The sequence below is a fragment of the Triturus cristatus genome, chromosome 11 (genome assembly GCF_964204655.1).
Source record: "Triturus cristatus chromosome 11, aTriCri1.1, whole genome shotgun sequence".
NCBI lineage: Eukaryota > Metazoa > Chordata > Amphibia > Caudata > Salamandridae > Triturus > Triturus cristatus.
Window position 1 is genome coordinate 226385418 of NC_140594.1, and position 24867 is coordinate 226410284.

The window sequence follows — 24867 nt, forward strand, 5'->3', positions numbered from 1 at the left end:
AGCCTGGCTGAAGACGGCTGAAATGCCAGAAACCGGTCCCAGGATGCTTGTTTCCGGTCCAGGGAAGGCATGGCTTGGCAGTTCGGGCTGGACTGTTCTCATGAGGCACAGGGTCAGACTGATTTGCATATGGCCATGTCTGAACTGGGGTGGCAGAGTGGGCTAAAGAACGGTGATGGATCAAACCCAGATCTGTTGACTGGGTGTGAGTGTTTGATTGGTTCTGATGCTCCGTCCATCACCACCCCCTTTTGTACCGCTTTGTTCGCCATAAGTTGGCAGGGTATGTTCAGACGTTGAGTCCCTTGCTCCCTTTGCCACTGGATTCAAGCAAGCCTGGCTGAAGACGGCTGAAATGCCAGAAACCGGTCCCAGGATGCTTGTTTCCGGTCCAGGGAAGGCATGGCTTGGCAGTTCCGGCTGGACTGTTCCCATGAGGCACAGGGTCAGACTGATTTGCATATGGCCATTTCTGAACTGGGGTGGCAGAGTGGGCTAAAGAACGGTGATGGATCAAACCCAGATCTGTTGACTGGGTGTGAGTGTTTGATTGGTTCTGATGCTCCGTCCATCCCACCCCCTTTGTACCGCTTTGTTCGCCATAAGTTGGCAGGGTATGTTCAGACTTTGAGTCCCTTGCTCTCTTTGCCACTGGATTCAAGCAAGCCTGGCTGAAGACGGCTGAAATGCCAGAAACCGGTCCCAGGATGCTTGTTTCCGGTCCAGGGAAGGCATGGTTTGGCAGTTCGGGCTGGACTGTTCCCATGAGGTACAGGGTCAGACTGATTTGCATATGGCCATGTCTGAACTGGGGTGGCAGAGTGGGCTAAAGAACGGTGATGGATCAAACCCAGATCTGTTGACTGGGTGTGAGTGTTTGATTGGTTCTGATGCTCCGTCCATCACCACCCCCTTTTGTACCGCTTTGTTCGCCATAAGTTGGCAGGGTATGTTCAGACGTTGAGTCCCTTGCTCACTTTGCCAGTGGATTCAAGCAAGCCAGGCTGAAGACGGCTAAAATGCCAGAAACCGGTCCCAGGATGCTTGTTTCCGGTCCAGGGAAGGCATGGCTTGGCAGTTCGGGCTGGACTGTTCCCATGAGGCACAGGGTCAGACTGATTTGCATATGGCCATGTCTGAACTGGGGTGGCAGAGGGGGCTAAAGAACGGTGATGGATCAAACCCAGATCTGTTGACTGGGTGTGAGTGTTTGATTGGTTCTGATGCTCTGTTCATCACCACCCCCTTTTGTACCGCTTTGTTTGCCATAAGTTGGCAGGGTATGTTCAGACGTTGAGTCCCTTGCTCTCTTTGCCACTGGATTCAAGCAAGCCTGGCTGAAGACGGCTGAAATGCCAGAAACCGGTCCCAGGATGCTTGTTTACGGTCCAGGGAAGGCATGGCTTGGCAGTTCGGGCTGGACTGTTCCCATGAGGCACAGGGTCAGACTGATTTGCATATGGCCATGTCTGAACTGGGGTGGCAGAGTGGGCTAAAGAACGGTGATGGATCAAACCCAGATCTGTTGACTGGGTGTGAGTGTTTGATTGGTTCTGATGCTCCGTCCATCACCACCCCCTTTTGTACCGCTTTCTTCGCCATAAGTTGGCAGGGTATGTTCAGACGTTGAGTCCCTTGCTCACTTTGCCAATGGATTCAAGCAAGCCTGGCTGAAGACGGCTGAAATGCCAGAAACTGGTCCCAGGATGCTTGTTTCCGGTCCAGGGAAGGCATGGCTTGGCAGTTCGGGCTGGACTGTTCCCATGAGGCACAGGGTCAGACTGATTTGCATATGGCCATGTCTGAACTGGGGTGGCAGAGTGGGCTAAAGAACGGTGATGGATCAAACCCAGATCTGTTGACTGGGTGTGAGTGTTTGATTGGTTCTGATGCTCCGTCCATCACCACCCCCTTTTGTACTCCCTTGAGAATCAACAGTATTTAGTAACCAATTAACCTCATTAAGGAACATCCAAACTCCAGCCAATCACATCGCAGACCACTTAGTATCCATCCCCTGTAGAGCCACCATACCTCAGATTTCTTACCACACCTCGTGTGTTAGGGAGGTTCCCTGAGCTCTGCTCAGTCACAGGGTTTCTACTTTGAACTCTTCAACTTTCAACTGGTAGTTCTCTTTCCTCAACCTTCTCTTCAACTAAGGTGCTGCTAGAAAGTGAGTTTTCTGCTTATTTTTCTGTATTTTCTACAGAATGTCAGAGTCTAAAAAAGGGCTTTTCAGGCCCTGCAAGACTTTTGGAAAGTCCAGGCTGTTCTCAGAGGTTCCTCATAAGGAGTTCTTATTTTGCCTCTATCCAGAGCACAAGCCTTAAGATTGTAAGCACTGCCGGACTTTTTCTTCAAAAACCCTCAAAGACCGTGAGGGAAGGCTTCTTATTTGGCTTCAGAAGAAAAGATCTGTGAGGGATTCTGACTCAGAGAGTGAGGAGAGGCCTCATTCCTCCTCAAAGAAAAGAAAGGAAGAAGATCCCTCTTCTGGTCAGAGAGTTCCGAAAAAACAATGATCAATGAGCAATGAGTCTTCAGTGGAAAAGAGAAGTAAAAAAGGGCAACCTGGCTCGTCTCAAACCCAAAAAAGATCTAGATCTGCTCCTCCTTCTGCTCCACTTACTCCCTCACAATAAATCCGCCCGTCGTCGGACCCACTGATGAGACATTCTCTGCCTACAACCGTCGAAAGGAAGACTCCGTTGACGATTTCGTCAGCAACATCGACGACATCAGCTGTAAAGACGACGACGGCTGTCTCGTCGACGAAGACGGAAGTAGTGATGTCATCCACAGCTTCGGTGAGGAGTTCGTCGTCGACGAGAGCCTCACCGTCGACGGTCCAATTGTATGCTCTGCATTTCTTGGACATCAAACAATGTTTAAAGTTTTACCTTCAAAGGACTAAATCTTTCCGCAAATCTACTCAATTGCTCATCGTCTTCTCTGCCCCCAGGAAGGGTCAGGCTTTGACTAAAGCTTCGATTGCTCGCTTGGTTTCTTCTACTATTCTGCTACGAAAGTGCGGGTTGCCCTCTTGTTTCCCAAGTGACTGCTCATTCCACGAGGAAGATGGCAACATCCTCGGCCCTGTTTGCCGGCTTGTCCCTGCCAGACATTTGCAGGGCAGCGACATGGGTAAGTGTCCATATTTTTACAAGGCACTACTACCTGGATACTTTACGAAAGACAGATGCTGCAGTTGGAAAAGCAGCTCTTCGTTATGTGTTTGCTTAAGGTAGGCCTCAGTTACTGAGGTTTATTAAGAATTCTTCATCTTATTATTATGTTTATTACTATTTTGGTTATTATTATTATCTCTGCCAAATCTTATTTATGTGTGTATGTATATATATATATATATATATATATATATATATATATATATTTTCACTTAAAAAACCATAGGTTTCACACATGTTATAGTTAGCTGGACATTTCACTCGTAAAAAACCAATGAAATTCCCCCGTTATAGTTACTGCAGGCAACTATAACTCACGCGACCGCAATCCTCTGCTGATGACGTCAGATATTACATCACTGTATTTAGACACTTATTTACCCATGTCTTCTTCCATTAATCTTTAGCTATACATATATTACAAATATTTATTTTTCAGAAAGACACATATGTCATCAGTGATGTAATATCTGACGTCATCAGCAGAGGATTGCGGTCGCGTGAGTTATAGTTGCCTGCACTAACTATAACAGGGGAATTTCATTGGTTTTTTACGAGTGAAATGTCCAGCTAACTATAACATGTGTGAAACCTATGGTTTTTTAAGTGAATTTGCAAGGTTTTTTAAATGCTAATTCGTAACTATAACGTGTGTGAAACCTTTGGTTTTTTCAGTGAATTTGTACAGTTTTTTAAATGCTAAGTTATGTTTTTATTATTTTTTTTTTTTTTCAGGTTTTACACCGTGCGCGCACCGTGCACGCTCTGTGGGCACTCGGTGCGCTTCGCGCACCAAGCGCCCACGGTTCGCAGTGCGCGCAGGGTGCGCGCACCTCGCGATTTTTAAAAAATAAAAAAAAATGTTTTTTTCTCCCTTGGGGGTCCTTCTGTGACCCCCTGACCAAGGCTAGGGGGTCAGGAACTGTCCACTCTGCCCCCTTTTCACGTTCTCCACCTTTGTTTTTCACCCCCTCAGAATGCGAGAGACAAAATGGCGGCCGACACTTCCTGGTATTGACCGATTCGAATGTTTACCGACATCTAACAACCAATCAGAATTGCGCTCGCGCACGGCAGAGTGCGCGCACAGTGCGCGCACGGTGCGCGCGTATAGATATTGATATGCTTTTAAATGCTATTTTCTCAGGAAATACACTGAACAGATTTACACCAGACCTGCAAAAGGCACTTCCTTGACCTTATGGCTACCTCTCTGCCAAATTCCACGTAATTCTGTTCAGCCGTTCGGGCTGTAGCTGCGACTAAAGGTCCTATGGAAAAATGCATGGGGAAAATGCGTTTTGGGACCCCCCCTTTTTCTCGGCGCCCGCTTGATGAATCACCCCGAGACTTTCAGGGTAGGAGCTGAAGGGAGCGCCCCATTAGTTTTGAATATTTCGCGAGGATTCGTCAACCGGCGCCAAAGTTATTCAAAATAGAATTTTGAGATTTCCTATGGAAACTAGGTTGTAACTATAACTATCTACTGGCGACCGCCAGTAGATAATATATATATATATATATATATATATAGTGTGTGTGTGTGTGTATTTTATAACTCTGGAAGTTAAGTTACTTGGTTCACTTCAGGGTTGGCATTTTGTCGCATGGTGGGATGGTTCACCTGTCCTCTCCACCTCCGATTGTGATTTTGTACTGCTTACTAGTCTGATTCAAGGATGTGAATCTATAAAAGATACAATACTGGAGAACAAGTTACTTACCTGTACACTGTTGTTCTCCAGTATTGATATCTTGTATAGATTCACATGCGGCCCTCCATCCTCCCCTTACCGGTGCACCCTTCCATACCTCTTTTATTTGACTAACTACACTCATGCTTGAAATCTGAGGTATGGTGGCTCTGCAGTGGAATAAGAATAAAGACATTGTTCCAAAACTCACCTGACTGTGCCAAGGAATTCCAAAAAACAACAGGAGTGCTCGTGTTTGAAAAGTAAAATACCATCAAGGTTAAAGCACCGGAGGACTTCCATTAGAACAATGAATAACCAACACGGTGCACTATGGGACCTGAAGGAGGCATTCTAGTCACGTGACTTACTCTTGAAGTAGCGCGCCCCAGCACACCTGCGAGTTATCCAGTTCCATCTGTGAGCAAGGCAGAGAGCCGAAACGTTAGAAAATGGAATGTGGTGCTGCTGTTCTTGTGAAATAAACGTCATCTGCAGTATTGGGCCTCACTTTTTGTGCTACAGTGGTGGAAGGATGGGCTGCTCCGTGCCCATTGCGTGAGGCCGCTCTGTAGGGTCTTGGGCTCCTCAACGGGGGATTTTGTGTGTATATATATATATATATATATATATATATATATATATAGTGTGTGTGTGTGTGTATTTTATAACTCTGGAAGTTAAGTTACTTGGTTCACTTCAGGGTTGGCATTTTGTCGCATGGTGGGATGGTTCACCTGTCCTCTCCACCTCCGATTGTGATTTTGTACTGCTTACTAGTCTGATTCAAGGATGTGAATCTATAAAAGATACAATACTGGAGAACAAGTTACTTACCTGTACACTGTTGTTCTCCAGTATTGATATCTTGTATAGATTCACATGCGGCCCTCCATCCTCCCCTTACCGGTGCACCCTTCCATACCTCTTTTATTTGACTAACTACACTCATGCTTGAAATCTGAGGTATGGTGGCTCTGCAGTGGATGGATACTCAGGGGTCTGCGATGTGATTGGCTGGAGTTTGGATGTTCTTTAATGAGGTTAACTGGTTACTAAATACTGTTGATTCTCAAGGGAGACTGCCATTTTAGCTTTGTACTTCTATTTTACTGTTACCGTGGGACTCCCACCATGACGACGGGGAAGATTCAAGCATGTGAATCTATAAGAGATATCAATACTGGAGAACCACAGTGTACAGGTAAGTAACTTTTTTTTTGCTTGTCCTACGTACTATTTAGCAATATTAGCATACTTGTTGATTACTGAGCAATACAGCCATATCATTTATACCATTCGGCCTCATCCTATAATGGACTTCTGTATGTTAATGTGGCCTTCAAATCTATTTGCATTAAATCTAGATTCAGAATGTTTTTTAAAAACGTTCCACACAGTTCTGAGTAGTCATTCTTTGGCTTAGTCACAGTTTGTTGTTAACTTCATTTTCTTTCTTTCAGAGGTATACCGCTGACTGTCCTGAGATGCAAATTCCCCATACATACTAAGACAGTGAAATAAGCAGTTGTAGAGAAAATGGGATTCAAAGGTAAAATAGGCATGTGATAACTGATGTGATAGTGCCGTGCCACCTTTACATTACATTTGAGTATGTTATGCTTAGCAACAAGTATGACAGTAGTTTGTAAAACATAGCTTATTGCAACCAAATTTTATTTATGTTAGAGAAAATACCTACCGTGCTGTCTAGTCCAAGAGTTATCATCATGAGAAAAAATATGATTGCAAAGAATGTTGAACCCATCATGTTAGCAATGGCCTCGGGATATGTGATGAAGAGAAGGCTTGGACCTGAGAAGTGTTACAAAATGGGATATTAGATTGGTAAAGCCATTTCCTTATGTGCTTGTGTTTTTCATCTAACATTTTCAAGAAAGGATTTTCTCCTACTGTCTCTGTTTTTTGTCACAAGAAATTCAAATGCATTAATATCAGAACAATGGTCACATTGCCCTGTATGGGCCTTCTATAACATGCAGAAATACGTGTCAAGCACATGATTTAAGAAATTGGTCACTGGCTTGCAAATGGAGTGACAAGAAAATGGAAAAGAGCTCCAGTTGGGAGTAAATCACACCTCCTACGGTCCTCAGGAGAGGTCTTGATAGAGGGTTGACTTTGAAATGGAATAAAACACTTGATACATTAGAAAATCGCGGAATTCTAAATTCTATGAAACTATAATACAAAATAAGACAACAGAGTTAACCGTGCAACAGTCCAGCAGAATCAAAATCTTGAAGAATAATATGGTTACATTCAGAAATGACCAGGTGTACAAAGAAAGCAAAATAAAAAAAGCAATGATAACATTAAATGCATTATTTAGCCAGTGACCTTAAGTACTTTTCAAAATAGAAGAGGAGCAAAACACTAGCTACATCTCCAGCCATATCATGAAGCAAATGTTAATGTAAGGCAAAGGGCTTGACATTCATTATAGGTCATTCTTAATCCAGTGAGTATCAAAAAGTCTTGAAAACCAGATGGATGCCCAGGGGAAGCATCTAATCCTAATGGACCAAAATAACTCATAAATAGTATCCCTTATTGTTTAACTATCAACCATATTGTATGTTGCAATTACACTTTTATGCCACCAAAAAGACCTCCTTTAGCAGGGATCTGGGTAGTCGATTTTTGCATATGCTTATTTCAATTATTAATCCGCAGTAACTGGCCTATCATGATTCTAGTTTTGTAATTCTAAACATATCTCAATAGAGATGCTCAAAAATATCCGAACACACATTTACACCCACGTAGCGCATTCATTTAAGACAGATTAGTATAAAGTGCAGTATAAAGTGCATTCTACTGGGCAGAAACAGTTCAATTACAGTAACAATGCTCATTGGCCCAACTCAACTTCTAATCTTCAACACTTTCTCGGAGATTTTTGTCAACTGAGTGTCATAAATTATTTTCAGATATACAGAACACACCTTTATCTTTTGCCACATCTTCTACTTCCACATCTCGCATTTCAGCCATGTACCCCAGTACTGTGAAAATTACAAAACCAGACAGGAAGCTGGTCAGACAGTTCACCACACTGGTTACAATTGCATCTCTGAAAGGCATAAAGTGAGTACATAATTGGAAAGAGCATGGAGCATGTTTATGTGAGTTACATACTGAGATTATATGACAAAAAGTGGACAATATGACGTGTTTGAGTTCATGTAGGTTTGGTGGTAGATTGCCTGTACATCCTTTCCAAGTATTTGCTCCAGAATGTGGTGCAGGTATTATTGCAACTATTGCAATATAATTAATAAGTCTGAAGTGAAGTTAATGAAAGTGATTTCCATGAAAAGAGGTGAGTGTGTAGACCTTGAAAGAAGGAACCTAGGTGCATAACAAGAGATTTTTGGATTTGAGACATTGTCTGCAATATTCTTTGATATACATTGTTATCTGGTGAAGAAAAGGGGACAATTTTGAAATGTTTTTGAAAAACCTAACACTCTGTCTCTATCTCTCCTCTGAAGAATTAATGTTCGTTTTTTTTTTAATGTTAGTAACACGTGTTTCGTATAAACGTCTCTGCGGAGATGGAGCGATAGATCAAAGACGGAAGAAAAGGGAAATAACTGTTCAGTGCAGTTAAGAATTTAAATCTTGCAGAAATGTCTGGATGTTCACATCACTACTAAAGAATGATCTTATTACTTTAGTGCTACCAATTTGCGTTTATATCACTAATTTAAGGCCAGACATGAACCAACGTTCTGGCATAGAAATCAAAGCATTTTGTGATGCTGTTTGTGCTCTGTGAAGCAGAACTCCGTCCAGTCCGTGGCTCATGTCATCTTTACTGTGCCTTTTGCAGTATTTGTCCTGGCGTTCTGTCAGTAGCGATTAACGCCATAGCATGAATGATCCTATTCTTAGTTGTCACTGGTGCAGTCAGATACTGTGAATCCAAAGCCAAGACTTGGGTTGTGCTTCTGTTAATACGACGTACTTCATTCACTAGCTCTTTCACCTTGCTAAGATTTACATAACATTAGTCCCCAGTTCAAACATGTGAGTTGATGCTTTACTTTCTCTTATCACGCTGTGCCCAGTTCATGCTCATTCTGAGATTTTGTTCAAACCTAATGCTTGCTGTGAAAATAAGGTAAGGGCCGGCAGGGTCCAGATTATATGGTAATTTGGTTAGTAGATAATCAGAGACTACCTGATTGGGCAGATAAGGCCATGTTTTAGGACGTATCATTCAATCAGAATCTGTAAAGACCTTGGCAGGTCCACTCTTAACTTGGCATTTGTTGTGGGATCTAAGAATGGATTTCTGGGATATTTGCTTTTCAGGGGGTCCATAAAGGCACTTCATAAAGATGGTATGGTCTATCATAGAGTGATAGAGTAGCTGATGAGGCACTCCATATGTCAGTGTGTGGCATTCACACCAGAGTTCTACTTCATCCAAAGAGAATATGTGCCATCCATCTGCTATCTTTCTCTTCTAGGGTCCACCTAATGTAAAGAGTGAAGAGTCAGTAGAGTGCATCTCGCAGAGATCAATGTATTCTGTGCACGGCAAGAAACGGATAAATAGAATCCAGTATAACCTAAGGTCTTCAGGAAGAAAATAGTTAAAAAGGATGGGTGAAAATCTCAATGCCATCCCAGGCTTGTAATTAAAGGAGTTATCTGGTATTTCTCCCTCAATGAATAGTGAAGCAATGCTTGTTTAACTGAACCAAGGTTGAAGAGAAATAATTGAAAGGTGTAGCTAGTTTTGACTTAGGGTACTTGGTTTCTAACCCGTATTTAAAAACAGTTTAATCTCTAGAATTCCTCACTGTGTAAAGTGTCACTTCTCTTCACGCATAATTTAATTAACTAGGTTTTGCTCCAAAATATATTAAGAGGAGATAACAGTGGCCTCTTATAATTACATGACTGCCATGGCATTGACGTTGTATCCATTATTGGGCCTATTACAAACAATTAATTGTTCTATGTTCCCAAGGCTGGTACTCAGTGTTTCACCTCTGGGAGACAACCTTGACTGCTATGTATTTTTTCTAATAAAATGGACCTTACAAATTTACGATAACCCTAAAAGAATTAGTAGTGTAATTCTGTTGTGAACTCTACAAAGTCTTCTATCTGTCTGTGTCAAGAAATAATGACCTTCTATTGATATGCTTTAATTGTTGTGATGCATATGTTATTTCTTTAATAATTTCTTACCTGTAACAGTTGTTATGAAATGGATTGTAACTGGCTAGCGCCAACAGGACTCCAAATCCCGGGCCGAGTGAAAAAAAGATCTGTGCTGCGGCATCAACCCAAACCTGTCAATTAAAACAAACGTTTTACGCTGAGTGAAAATCACAGACCTCAATCTCATGTGCAGGAGTTAATGCTGCCAGCAATTTTTGTCAGCATTCTGAGGGCAACAAAATAATGCTTACAAAAACATTAAAAATATTAAATAAATTTTTCAAATAGCACTTGTTATTATCCATCAGGTGCTTAATTTGCTTTTAAAGCACAAGGTGGTTCTTTTAGGTTGTGCAAATGTTTTTGAGTCTTTGGGTTATGAGCAAGTTAAATTGGAAAAAACTGATAGGAGGAATAGTATCATATAGCACACAGTGTTAAAAAAATATGACCTCAAAGTGATGTTGGTTGTCTGGGAAGGCCTCATGCCATTCCAATGTATACATCAAAGACTGAAATTTGAAAGTTTATGGTATGATATATTTATTTGTTTGAGTAAAAGAGAGCAATTTATTTGACAAAATGTATATGTATTGGTTCAACCCACATGAAAAATACAATAACTAATTCTCCAATACTGGATCTTTCATAGATTCACATGGTTGAATCATTCCTCGTCTTCGAAATGGGTGTCCCGAGGTATTGTATCAAAGCAATCATACTAGTAGCATAGGCTACAATGGCACTAGGCCATGAATTTCATAGCATATCTATGTCCTTTATTTAAAAAGGACCAAACTTAGACACCAACCAATCAGAGGAAAGCACCGTCTAGAACCTTCTCTACAGAGGCTAGTTCCTCAGATTTTCCACCACAGGGGGTGTGAAGGGAGTCTCTCTGAGCTCTGCTCAGTTATTACTTTTGGTTTCAAGAAACTTGTATTAGGTCCGATATATATTACTTTCTATATCCCTTGGGACTTTCTGAACATGTCTGACCTTTCAAAAAAGGGATTATTCAGGTCATGTAACACCTGTGGCAAAAAGAGACTTTACATTGATGATCCTTATAAAAAGTGCATTTATTGCCTCTATCCTGACCACACAGACAAAGACTGTAAAATGTGTCGCACTTTCTCACAGAATGCCCCCAAGGAAAGAGAGGGAAGACTTCTCTTATGGTTGCAGAGGCTTAAATCTAAAGACAATCCTGTGTCGGAGAGTGATGAGTCCCTTATATCTGCTAAGTCACAAAAAGGAGAGAGAATATCCGAAAAGGAGCCTTCGGAACACCTTAAAAAGACCCTTAAAAAAATCACATCATGAGACACTAGGTCAGTCCAGGAAACATCAGGACAAATCTCACCATAGACCTTCCTTCTGAGCCTTCTACGCCATCTGAAAAATGTATTCTTGGCAAAGTTGGGATCAGTTCCTCCATCTTCTTGGATTTTCCCTCCAGGTCGAGTCAATGGTGTCCGTTGTGCTTGTCGATCACCAAGTCCCATAGAAGAGACATTTCCTAAAAATGTCAATACAATCTGCACAAAATAAGCGCAGAGCTTACTTTTAACACTCAGATTTTTCTATCCACTCTTCCATCCTCCACTCGCTGCTTTTTTTCATGTACCTTATTAATTGTTACGTATTGTTTAAACAGTGACTCACTAGCTACAGTCCTATCTCAGTGCCTATTCTATCCAAGCACATTGTATCCTTGTAGATGCTTGAAGTCTCCTTCTAAGGTCCACCTTACCTTGCTCATATGAGGGAATGGCTCCTTGACCAAAGTGACCTACGTACTTTCCAAATATTGGACTGCGGCCGTTATCCTGAATGGTGTCCATGGCTCAATGTATGATCTACCTTATGCCATACCACTTTTCCTTCAAGTAGTTGTTTAAAGGGACCCTGACATGATATTTCTAAGACTACAAGGAAAGAGCCTTTAAGAGTGGGATCAGAATTGTATTACCCCAACCTAAGATTTGTTACTATATTTACACCCTCCTACCTTCTGCTCCATGAACCATTGTATGGTGTACATTCAAAGTGTAAATGTATAATTTCTCCTGGTTCAGGAGATTGGTTCTACCTTTTAGAAAATAAAAAAATATTCAAAAAAAGTAAAAGATTGGGATCAGAATGAAAACAATACTTGTTAACTCACTGTATAAAGTTTAGGAAGTTTTTTTACATTCAAATATATGCCAAGAATGTAAAACTCAAATGATGCAGAACTGTGCTATGTGGGAGTGATCATGGCCCAGAGAACATGAAGAGCAAAAGCATACAATCTAGAGGTAACTACTGCTCATTTAATACATGCAGGTGGAACCTGGCAGCAGTGACATAGTAGGGTGCCAGAGTTCCTAATGTAAGCCAAGAAAATGGGTTATCCTGCCCATTGATGGTAAAAGACAATCATAGGTGGGGCACAATGCCAATGCACCTGATACCCTATTCACAGCTACAACCCTTCTTCACCATGTGGAGGGACGGTCGGAAATAAGGCTTAGTAGACTTTTCTAGTTTGCGTATGATCGCTTTTAATTAGTGCTGCCAAGGGATTTGCAACAGTTCCTGCTCTCCAAAGAATGGTAGACTGGCAAACACAACAAAAAGTATTCCTTTCATCAGGTATGGCCAAACCATGTAGTAAGCTCTGAATACTCTGAATATTGTCTTTTATTTGCAGCAACCTCTTCAATGTTCTCCTTTCTTCTTTCCTATGCCCCTCGGAGAACAGAAGGTAAGTGTTTATGAATAAAACAAAAATCCGCCAATTATTTCTATAAGTAGGGTTATATTCCCTGTCTGTCAACCTCTGAGTTTCTCTCAAATTCCTTAGGTTATCTGGTGCAACGTCACTCGATCCCGTCACCAGTTCACGCCTATGTCCTTCGCCCAGTTCCTCTTACAAGAATTCCCTCTCTTGGTTTTCTTTTCCTATGTCTCTCAACAGATCATGATTTCCATTAATTGGTTCCGTTTACCATCACCTGTGTGTGCGCCAAAAAACACATACCTCCCTCCCATTTTTTAGCATATCAGAGGGAGAATAACTAACCAGAAAGTATAATGATCAACTGAAATACAGCATCACACCCTCTTTTCCACTACCCCGTGTCCCCTATTGCTCACCCTGGCAGCCACAACCCTCTTGAGTTGCGACGGGAGAGTCAGCACCAGTCGGCAGCTCTCATTCCCTCTAACCCTTGTCCTTTTTCTGTTTCTAGGTTCTTCCAGATGTCGAGACTGTCCTCCATGGGAGCTTCATTCCTGTCAGGAGGTAAGTTGGCATAATGCTGCCCAGCCCTTACATAAACCCCTGGACCTTTTGCACCTACTGACAGGTACGCCCCTGCTTGGCAGAGTGTTCTGTTGTAAATACTTACTAGGCTTTATTATGTTAGCCCTTCCTTTGTGTCCTTTCCCTCCTATCGCTCTAGAAGCTTTAGTGTGTTCTTAGAGTGTTTATCTATCAGTGTGTATTCCATGCTTGGCAGTTATGTGTCTGGTCAGCTGGAGAGTGGTTGCTGTTTGCTGTTGTACCGAATAAATCCACACCTGCTTACCTGTAGACGACCATCGTGTCCCCGACGTCTTCATTTACTTCATTTGGCACGATCTTAGTAGCTGGCCGGATCCTGACTCAAACGTGTCTACAGTGTGGTTCGGAACATCGACGAGACAGTAACTTCTTCCCAACAGCAGATCCCGCGTGTCACGGTACCTTACGTTTTGCCTTGGAGCATGTTTCCGTAAGTGTACGAGCTTTCCATGGTTTTGTGTGGCCGAGAAGCGGAGCGCCTACGTCATCGAGTGAGGGGCGACTGCGGCGCATGCGTGAAGGTTCGCGTAAGCCGAAGGTTGCCTGGATACCTTGTTGCCAACACAGAGCGGTCACGTAAGAACGTAATGACTGCGGCGCATGCGTGAAGATTCGTGTAAGCCGAAGGTTGCCTGGATACCTTATTGTCAACACAGAGCGCTCACGTAAGAACGCAACGCCTGAGCGTCATAAGCGGAAGCAATTGGTAAGACATAGAGCGTTTAGAAGGTGCGCAACGAGACGCTCTGCTTACATTCCTGCAGCGATTACGAGCATATTGTGTCAACATTGAAGCCTCTTACAAAATTCACTGGTAACTGTTCATTTATTTATGCTTGTGAACTTTTAGTGTAACAGTTATTTTCTGGTCTTACTGAGGGGTGGAAAAAAAAAAAAAGGAAATGGCACAACAAGTCACAGTTGCACTTCCACCACCCTTTTTAAAGGAACCTGGTACACCTGAAATTCCGTGGGAAGATTGGATAGTCATGTTTGACAACTATCTGGATGCCATGGACGGCCAAGAATTTTCTGCTAAACGGAAAAAAGCTTTATTATTAAGTCAGTCAGTCAGTCAGTCAAAGTATGCTTTATTCGAATATTATTCATAAAAGCAAAAACATTTACAATAAAAAATTCATACAGAATAAAAAGAGATTAAATTGGAATCGATATATACAAAGCATACATATGTCATGTACAACACCATAACATATAATTCATCGAGGATAAGGAGTTAAAAAAGGTTTTTTTATTTTTTTAAAAAAGATAAAACATTAGAGAGAATAATCAGAAGACTAGCAGTCTCTCCTAAATCACGAGAGTAGTCAAATGACTAGCAATCTCTGCCTGATTGTCCACGCCCAGCCTAAATATTTAGCAGTGGCCACTGAGATCCATGGCAAAGTATTAGTACGTATTATACGCAAGGCCACACTGCCACTAGTTGTTCCTAAATTTTTGCACATCGGAGACAACCAGTAACGCCTTGGTGCCGCGTAAAACCGGCAGACAAATAAAAAATGTCCAATAGTCTCCCTGTCTGCACCACAGGCAGGACATCCATCACATAAACCCCCTGCCCACTTAGATGTCAAAGATTTGAGGGGAAGAGCGCCTACTCTCAGTTGGAAAAGGAGCTTTCTTTCCAGGGGCCTCGTTATAATGTCCCAATATGGTTCCAGACAGGGATACATCTTAACCTCAAGAAAGTCTGCAGTCATGGAACCAGCACACGAACTGCTCCAGTTCCGTCTTGCAACCGACTCCCAATATATATTCTTTATGGCAATTTTAGATGGAAAAGATGCTCCCGCCGGATCATCCCAAAGTGTGCGCAGGCCAAGATTACACAGAGATGTCCTAAGTGCCTTTAGCCAATCTATTTTATGGAAAGCATCTGACCTTATGATATCTAGAAAACCCTCTACATAGTGAGAAAGGGCAGGAGTTGTCCATATCCTGCGCCAATACAGAATAGGGCGCAGTTGTGCCAAATCCGAGATTGCTTTTCGGCCCAGATCATAATTAAGAGGCAACAATGGGGTACTTTTAGGTAAACCTGTTATTGCCCTTAAAAATTTATTTTCTGAAATTTGGAGGGCAGCAACCTTCTCAAAGCCCCAGAGCTCTGCACCATATAAGGCGGAGCCTATAGCTTTAGCTTCGTACACCTGTAAAACTGGTTTTATAGGTTTGGTCAATGATTTTCTATGTTCTGAGGAAATGGCACCTGCCAATTGTCTGTGCCTAAGTGTAGCTAAATCAGTGTGATGTCGCCAATTTTGCTCGGTGGAAATATGCATGCCCAAATATGTAAAGGTGTTTACTACTTCCAACGGGCGATCATTCAAAATAATTTTTGTTTTGAAGCTACAATGAGGATTGAATGTCATTAACTTTGTTTTGGTAGTGTTAATTTCTAATCCATATTCCCTACAAAATTCATCAAAAATGGATAAGGCACGCTGGAGTCCACTTGGAGTCTTAGATAGGATGAGCGTGTCATCAGCGAACATTAAAATGGGAATTTTGGTCCCAGCTAAAAAAGGGGCATCCACTTGGACAGAAGTCATTCGGGCTACAACATCATTAATGTATAGGGTGAATAGAACAGGAGCCATCGAGCAACCCTGCCGCACTCCCCTTTCGACAGGAAAGTCCGAGGTTACCGAGCCGTGTCCTCCCCACTGGATTCTGGCATAGTTAGATTTGTGCAATCTCATAATCAAAGACAATAAATCGCTTGGAAGTCCCTGTTTATTTAATACCAGCCATAGCTTAGAACGGGGAACGAGGTCAAATGCGGCCCGTAGATCGACAAAGGCAGCGTACAAGCTGCCTTTGCCCAGCGTCACTGTCTTCCATTGAATTAAAGTAAAGCGGAATGCCTGGTCCACCGTACTTGTGGACCGTCGGAAGCCAGCCTGGAATTGTGAGAGAGCATTGGTCTCGTCCGCCCATTCCAGGAGCCTGTTGACAATCACATGTCCCACGACCTTCTGGATGGTATCAATAAGGCTTATTGGCCTATAATTGCCTGGCAGGGATCGATCGCCTTTCTTGAAAATTGGGATAATGACTGCACCCTGCCAAGTTTTTGGGACCGTAGCACCGAGGGCAATAGCGTTGATAAGAAGGAGAATATACTGGCACCAACGATCCTTATCATTTACAAATAAGTCTGCTGGGACACCGTCGAGACCAGGCGCACGGCCACGGGCAACCGTGTTCAATGCCGTCGCGATTTCATCTATATCGAAGAGATTCACTTTGGGAAGGTCAAACCTAAGGTCCTCAGCCGTGCTATCACTATTATTATTTGGGGCGGCATACTGATTTTTGAAAAATTTTATCCATTCCTCTTCAGGCACATTGTTATTTGGGGGCTCTGGAAGACCTGTTTTACCCCATCTAACAATATGCCAGAATAACCGGGAATCCCTACTATCACTGGCTGCCTTTAGCTCCGTCCAGTGATGTTCATCCCAATCTTTTTTGGCCTTTGATATACTTGTTTTATAATTCTTTCTAGCGGCCTGAATTAGAATAGATTGCCCCCCCTTGATAGCTTCGCCTAGGGTTAATCGTGATTTTCTACATTGATCGTTATACCATTTGGCTGGCTTAGGGACTCTATTAGCTTTGTTTTTTACAGGTTTGACAAAGTACTCCTTAATTTTGCAAAAGAGAGAGTTGTGTAAGCCTTCTACCTCTCCTAAGCCAATCCCAAGTGAATTAAAAAGTTTTATATCCGATATTGCAGTGTCCACCCGAGAGTTAATTTCTGCAATGGCCTGTTGGTTAATAGCTACCTTTTCCCACCTTAATCTCCGCATATCGTTTGTGGGGACGGCCCGAGGGGGGGCAGTCACAAAAAGACCAGACAATAAGGTGGTGTAAAGCCACCATTTATGAGTGACACACAAAGGATTGTGATCGCTCTCTATCCTCTTCACAACCTCCATATCACAAATTGAGGGCCATAGTTTTAGACTGCAGATCACATAATCAATCCTAGAGTTGTGTCTGCCATTATCAAATGTACTTGACCCATCTCTATCACCAATAGTCCTGCCGTTTAGAGCTCTAAGGCCCTTTTCATAGCATAAAGTATTTAGGGCTATGATATCTACCGTCCATCGCGGAACTGGTGAAAGTTCTAATTTGGGAACAGCCCATTGTCGATCCTCTTCGTCGTCAGATAAGTCATCGTTATTCAATAGGGGTTCAAATGTTCTATTGAGGTCACCTGCAATAATGATATTATTATTTGTAGAGTTAATATCTATTAAACTGCTTAAAGCACCTAAGGTGTCAGACCTTCTCCCCTTATTACTCCGGACATAAACATTGTAAATGTCCAATATGCCTAGTTTGTCTATTGCCAGTCTGATCAGTTGGATATCTTGGTTCTTGGTGTCAATGACTTTAATAACCAGCTTAAGACACTGGCGAACCCATATTGTTAGTCCTCCCATGGGTCTGCCCCTGAGACCCTTGGAAGCCGGCACAGAGTAGTTCAAAAATCCCTGAACAAAGCAAGGTTCACATGACCATGTCTCCTGAAAAATGCAAAGGTCGTGTTTGTTAACAAAACCAGTCCAATCTTCTGAATCCAATTTGGAGTTCAGGCCAGCAATATTCCAAGACAATAAACTCCCCCTGTTCCCCTGTACATTATTGGGGCAAATATCAGATGGTAAGGGATCATACGTTTGTTTAGGACAAATATCAGTAATTACCTCCTTATCATGATTTGGTGGCAAATTGCTAAAAGAGGAAGGATCAGACAATGGCTCAACAGGCTCAGCAACTCTTGCTGACATGACATGATTATTATCAAGTCAATCTACCTCTTCGAGGTCAGCTAGGACCTCAAAACGATTTCTCATTGGGATCGATACATTGGGTTGAGCCCTTATTGAGGCCCCAAAGTTAAAAGTGGAAGCTAACCTAGGTCTAGGAAAAAAATAAGTTAGTTCCCAAATGCTAATGGCGGACCTCCCAGAGTCAGTATACCCGTTTAGAATATAATTAACAGCCCTAGAATCCCTAAAATTGACCAAAATGATGTCTCCGCTGATGTTTTTCGGTGTGTTGCCTAACCATGGTAAACGCCTGACATGTAAGATTTCTCCATTGATATAGTGTGGAAGGGGACGATTTTGTCCTAACCAGTAAATAACCTTATTTTTTAGTTGAGAATATCCCTCTGTAGCCTCGCCTTTCAAGGTAGGGACACCAGCAAGCACCACTGCAAGAGGGACAGCTTCGGGTGGAATGTTGACAGAAAGAGATTCGTGCATGTTTGTCACTTAAGCCGGGCAACGACTCTTTCTGTCACAGTTAACAACCCCAGTTGAGGGAATAGTCCCTCCCTGACTTAAACTATTCTTTTTTAGCTGGGTTGACATAGAAGTAGTGGTTTTCGCTGCACAATTATTTGTCACATTCATCACACTACTCTCACCCTGTCGAACTGTCTGTAGGGGTAAAATAGGAGTTGATACCTGGGGAACAGACACATTGGAATACTGTCCTGGTAGCTTCATAGGACTCGAAGATAAAACCCCTTTATTACCCAGTAAAGATTCGACTTTCGCCAGCCTAATTTCAATAGTTTGTAGGCTGTCGACAATGGGTTGCAAATGAGTTTTAAGCAGTTTCTCTATATTGCCCATTAGTTCCGCTAGTGTAATATCATTTATAGAGCAAGATGACGAAGTACCAGGAGAGGGCATGTCAATAGAGTTGTGAACAGGGCCAATTCCAATGTGAGCCAGATTGGGTTTGTTACCGGCTATATGATTCCCTTTATTCTTCTGAACTACTACATCCAGCTTTCTTCTTTTCTTAGGTAGCGGGCCTGCTAGATTAGGTACCCCTAGAGAAACTGGAGTTTGAGGCGGGGGTGCCACTAAATGTAGGTTGTTCAATGCAGCTGGGTGGCAGGTTACCTCAATGGAACGAGATATAATAGTAGGAGACAAATCATTACATGATTCAGGCATGGTTGGGTTACCAGAGGGTGATGACATAATTATAGTGTCCAGACTTGGTATACAGTCATGGCAAGAAAGGGCACTGTTGTCAGATAGAGTCACTTCATGGGACACATTGGCAGTATGAGACAAGCTTTTTATATGCTCTATGGAGCTACGTCGTCTCGCCCTTATCTCGGCTAAATTCGCTTCTTTGTCAGCTCCAGGGTTAACTTTCCACACATAGCCATCAAGAGTACCCTTATTGGATTTACTAGCCATAGTTATTCAATCACAGTCCCCCTAGAGTACGTTTCTAATAGTAGCTAAGCAAAACACACAAAACCTACTTGAACCGATGCAGCATCGAATAGTGTCTATCTCACAATCTCTGCAATGCCGCATAGAGTCCGGAGGCAAGAAAGTAGGCCCAGTCCAGTCTCTTCAGGCCTCTGAGGGCCTAAGAGGGCCTGCCCTTTGCCCGGGCTTAGCCCGCGCGCGGTCCCGCGACGCGGGGGCTGCTGCTCAGTTTTATGCGCCTCCTGGCGCCAAAATCGTCTCCGGCGGCTCTCCTGCCACAAGAGGTGCTGGGTAGTGTAGTTTCCGGTCTCCACTCCGCGGCCGCGAGCGATGAGGACACGGCGGCGGGAGACCGGAGCTTAGCGGGATGCAGTGCCAGCAGGGAGTGCAGTGGTCAAGGCAAGGTACTGATGGCCTGAAACGAGCAAAGGAACCCGCTCTGCCGGGGCTGCTGCTCAGTTTTATGCGCCTACTGGCGCCAAAATCGTCTCCGGCGGCTCTCCTGCCGCAAGAGGTGCTGGGTAGTGTAGTTTCCGGTCTCCACTCCGCGGCCGCGAGCGATGAGGACACGGCGGCGGGAGACCGGAGCTTAGCGGGATGCAGTGCCAGCAGGGAGTGCAGTGGTCAAGGCAAGGTACTGATGGCCTGAAACGAGCAAAGGAACCCGCTCTGCCGGGGCTGCTGCTCAGTTTTATGCGCCTCCTGGCGCCAAAATCGTCTCCGGCGGCTCTCCTGCCGCAAGAGGTGCTGGGTAGTGTAGTTTCCGGTCTCCACTCCGCGGCCGCGAGCGATGAGGACACGGCGGCGGGAGACCGGAGCTTAGCGGGATGCAGTGCCAGCAGGGAGTGCAGTGGTCAAGGCAAGGTACTGATGGCCTGAAACGAGCAAAGGAACCCGCTCTGCCGGGGCTGCTGCTCAGTTTTATGCGCCTCCTGGCGCCAAAATCGTCTCCGGCGGCTCTCCTGCCGCAAGAGGTACTGGGTAATGTAGTTTCCGGTCTCCACTCCGCGGCCGCGAGCGATGAGGACACGGCGGCGGGAGACCGGAGCTTAGCGGGATGCAGTGCCAGCAGGGAGTGCAGTGGTCAAGGCAAGGTACTGATGGCCTGAAACAAGCAAAGGAACTTATTATTAAGTGCTTTAGGTAAAGAAGCACAAAGAATCTTTAAATATCTCCCTCAAGCATTACAAGCTAGTGGCCAATCATCACCAGACGTATACAAAGATGCCATGAGCAGGCTAGAGGTCAGATTTTCAAAGGAGGAAAACTTGGTTATGAATAGGTACAAATTTTATAAAAACAAACAACGTGTTGAGGAGTCCATTGTTGACTTTGTGTCTCGTTTGAGAGAGTTATCCATCAAGTGTAATTTCGGAACGATGGCGGATGAAATGATACGGGACCAATTAATCGTACAATGCAACAATAAAATAATCCAGGAGAGACTCTGGGCAGCTAAGAATCCGTCTTTGAAGGTTGCGGTGGATTTGGCTAAAGTAGTAGAACAGTCTGAAATTTGCATGAAAGAACTGCAAAAGTCAGGTGCTCAAGCACAAATATCCGAGGTGTTGGAGAAGAATTCAATAGAAAGTGAATGTGGGGATGAAGAATCTATTGCTGTACTCAAATCTAAATCGAAGTTTTGCTCAAGATGTGGGAGTTATACTCACTCATCTGATGCAAAATTCTGTTTTGCAAACAACAAAGAATGTTTGAAGTGTGGGAAAATGGGACATTTTTAAAAAATGTGTAGGTATAAAGGGAAACCGAGAGTAGCAGTAGTGGAAGAAAACAATATTGAGATTAGGCGAGAGAATGATAAAATTTTGATTGTAAATGAACCAGACACTGATATGAATGTCATCAATGAGAAGCGTGAAAGACCCCCTAAGGCGGAGTTTGACATTAATGGTCACATGGTGACTTTGATGGTAGATACTGGTTCTAGGTACACTATAATCCCCGAACCGCTATTTAGGAAAGAATGGGTGGATAAACCACTAAAACAATGTGATATTTGTCCCACAGGGTATCAAGGTGAACGTATTGACATGCTAGGTTATTTCGATGCGACTATTGGTTTTTCAGGCAAGTCTACCGAAGGCAAAGTTTACGTTGCTATGGAAGGTCCTCTTATCCTTGGGTGGATTCACCAATACGATTTACATATCATTGTGAACCCTAGAGCATCCTGTCAGGTGATGGTAGTAGATGAGATGTCACTTGAAGATATAATTCAGGGAGCTAGCAACGTTTTCAGAGAGGAGTTAGGTGAACTAAGAGGTTATGTACATAAGATTTTGTTGAAAAATAATTCACTGCCAATCCAACACAAACTCAGAAGAGTTCCGTTCACAGTTAGGGACGAAGTCAAGTCTCTGATTAATGAAATGCAACAGGGCGGAATTATTGAACCAGTCGAAGCTTCAACATGGGTTTCTCCGGTTGTGATTTCCCGGAAATCTGATGGGAAAATTAAGTTCTGTGTAGACCTCAGATCCCTCAATAAGAACGTTATAGCGGATACTTTTCCCCTTCCCAATATTGGTGAGTTAGTCTCTACCCTAAAAGGTGCAAAATATTTCTCCAAATTAGACCTTAAAAGTGCGTACCACCAGATTCGCTTACATGATGAATCCAAAAGTTTGACTGCATTCATTACCACAGAAGGTACCTTTCAATTCACGAGGCTTCCGTTTGGTTTAACGTCAGCTGCTAGCGTTTTTCAGCGGATGGTCACTGAATTGTTTAAAGGTATTACGAAGGCAGTCTTCTTTCAAGATGATATCTTGATCTTTGGTGAAACTGTTGAGGATCACAACTATGTTCTCAAAGAGGTGTTACACAGGGTTGAGAATGCGGGGTTAACATTACGCAAGGAGAAGTGTTCATTTTTAGTACAACAAATTGAGTATTTAGGGTATGAGATTTCGGCACAAGGTGTTAAACCAAAAAAAAATTTGTTGGAAGCGATACGTTCAGCGCCTTGTCCTGTTGATAAAGATCAACTTCGGTCCTTCATGGGACTTATTGAATTCTATTCTAAGTTTATAACAAACTTTTCAGACAAAACATAGACATTAAGGCTTCTTCTCAAAAAAGGGGTAAAATTTGGTTGGAATGAGTCTCACATGGAGTGTTTCAATGCCATTAAGAGTGAATTGTGTGAAGCAAAGGTGTTAGCGCCTTTTGACATAAAACGTCCATCTATACTTATGGTTGATGCTAGTGCTACGGGTTTAGGTGCCGTTCTTCTGCAAAGGTATCAGGATGGCGACAGAACTATTGTGTTTGCGTCACGCACTTTGTCCAAGTCAGAGGTAAATTACTCTGTAATCGAGAGAGAAGCTTTGGCTGCAGCATGGGGTGTACAGTACTTTAGGACGTATCTTTGGGGTACCAGATTTAAGCTTATGACTGATCATAAACCATTGATTAGGGTGTTATCTCCAGGTGGTGCTGGCAAAGGATCTCCTAGGCTAGCAAGACTTGCATCTAGACTCCAAGAATATCAGTACGATATCTTCTATATTCAAGGGTGGCGGAACATACAGGCCGATTGTTTGTCTCGGTTAAGTAGTAAGGACGATGAGTGTAGCGTTGATACGTCTGAAGTTCAGGATGATGGGGCTATCGCTTGGGTTCAGGATGTTTTGGTATTGTGCGAAGGTACATTTGATAGAGAGGAGTGGTGTTCTGCAATGTCTAAAGATATAGTATTGTTGGATGTTATGGACATGGTCAAATTGGGCGTTAGACGGGAGAGCTGCGTTCAACCCTCTGTTCGTACATATGTTAAAGTATTTGATGAATTGTCAGTTTGTGACGAACATATTCTTATGAGGGGAGACAGGCTCATTCCCCCATTCAGCTTGAGACCTCAGTTAATAAGCCTGGCCCATGAAGGCCATATGGGTCAGACATTTACTCAACGTAGAATTAAAGCGGACTTTTGGTGGCCAGGTTTAGATGCACAGGTTTCTTCTTGGGTTGAGAATTGTTCGTTTTGTAAGGATAGTGAAAAAAGATTGAAACTTGTTGCTACCCAAGCTAAGAATTGTACATCTATTCCTGAACAACCATGGCATAGTATTTGCTTGGATTTTATTGGCCCCATGAATGAGCTCCCGTTAGACAAAAGTTTTGCTATTGTAGTTGTTGATTTGTTTTCTAAATGGCTCACGGTAAGTTTTGTGAGAGATATCACTACAGAATGCACCATAAAGTTTCTCAAAGATTTGTTCCATGAGGAGGGGTGCCCTTTGTTTTTAATAACTGATAATGTCACTCAGCTTACGTCACATAGTATGTGCACGTTTTTATCTGGTTGTGGTGTAACACATCACCGTACTTCACTTTATAATCCCCAAGGGAACGGTGTCTGTGAGGGAGCTAACAGGGTTGTCAAAGGAATTATACAAATGTCGTGCGCATCTGGTGGTTTTGCAAACGAAATGGTACAAGATATGGTGTGGGCCTATCGCACTACATCTCATGATTCCAGTGGAAAGTCTCCATTTGAATTAATGAGAGGTAGACGTCCTGGTACCAAATTAAATCCATCTTGGATTAAAAACAAGGTGTGCAAAACTTCAAGTGGAAATTGCTCTCTTTCATCAACCAAGTCTATCTCACCAGGGGATTTAGTGAAAGTTAAACCTAGCAGAATAACCCAGGGACTCAATAAGTTTAGAGGTCCTTATAGAGTTAAGGAATCCTTCCAAAATTATGTCGTACTGGATAATGGTGAGAAGTGGAATCTTAGGAGAGTGGCTTTGTATCAAAAGTCTATCTCTGACAACACATCTACTAGGGGTGACTTGGATTCTATATCTAACTCTGGTTATATGCTATCTATTCCCTGCGACATCACTCCATCTTCTTCCTCAATTTCTCTGAGGGAGGAAGATGGTGGAGATGCTTTTCAAAGTGAAAGTCATCAAGAATGTTCTACGTCGGTAGAATCCAGAAATGCTAGATTTCGCAGACCTCCTGCGTATTTGAATGACTATTTGTGTTAATATTAATGGCTGAAACATTATTAATGGCTGAAACATTAGTATAGTTATAGAGGTTTATTCTTGTTTGATTTTATCGTTTCTATTCTTTGCTGTAATCTTTCTTAAATTTCATGTGTAAGGGAGAAGATGTGTTGTAAA

At 42.9% G+C, this 24867-nt stretch overlaps 1 protein-coding gene across 1 annotated transcript in view; it reads right to left on the bottom strand.

Moving 5' to 3' along the window:
- The window catches only part of LOC146783944 (sodium-dependent serotonin transporter-like), a 733782-nt gene that overhangs the window by 83726 nt on the left and 625189 nt on the right, over positions 1-24867 (bottom strand). The window contains exons 6-8 of the mRNA XM_085633563.1: positions 10118-10221; positions 7855-7982; positions 6588-6700 (exon numbers count right to left, since the gene is read on the bottom strand). Coding sequence (XP_085489689.1) covers positions 6588-6700; positions 7855-7982; positions 10118-10221 — 345 coding nt within the window. The remainder of the gene's footprint in view (positions 1-6587; positions 6701-7854; positions 7983-10117; positions 10222-24867) is intronic.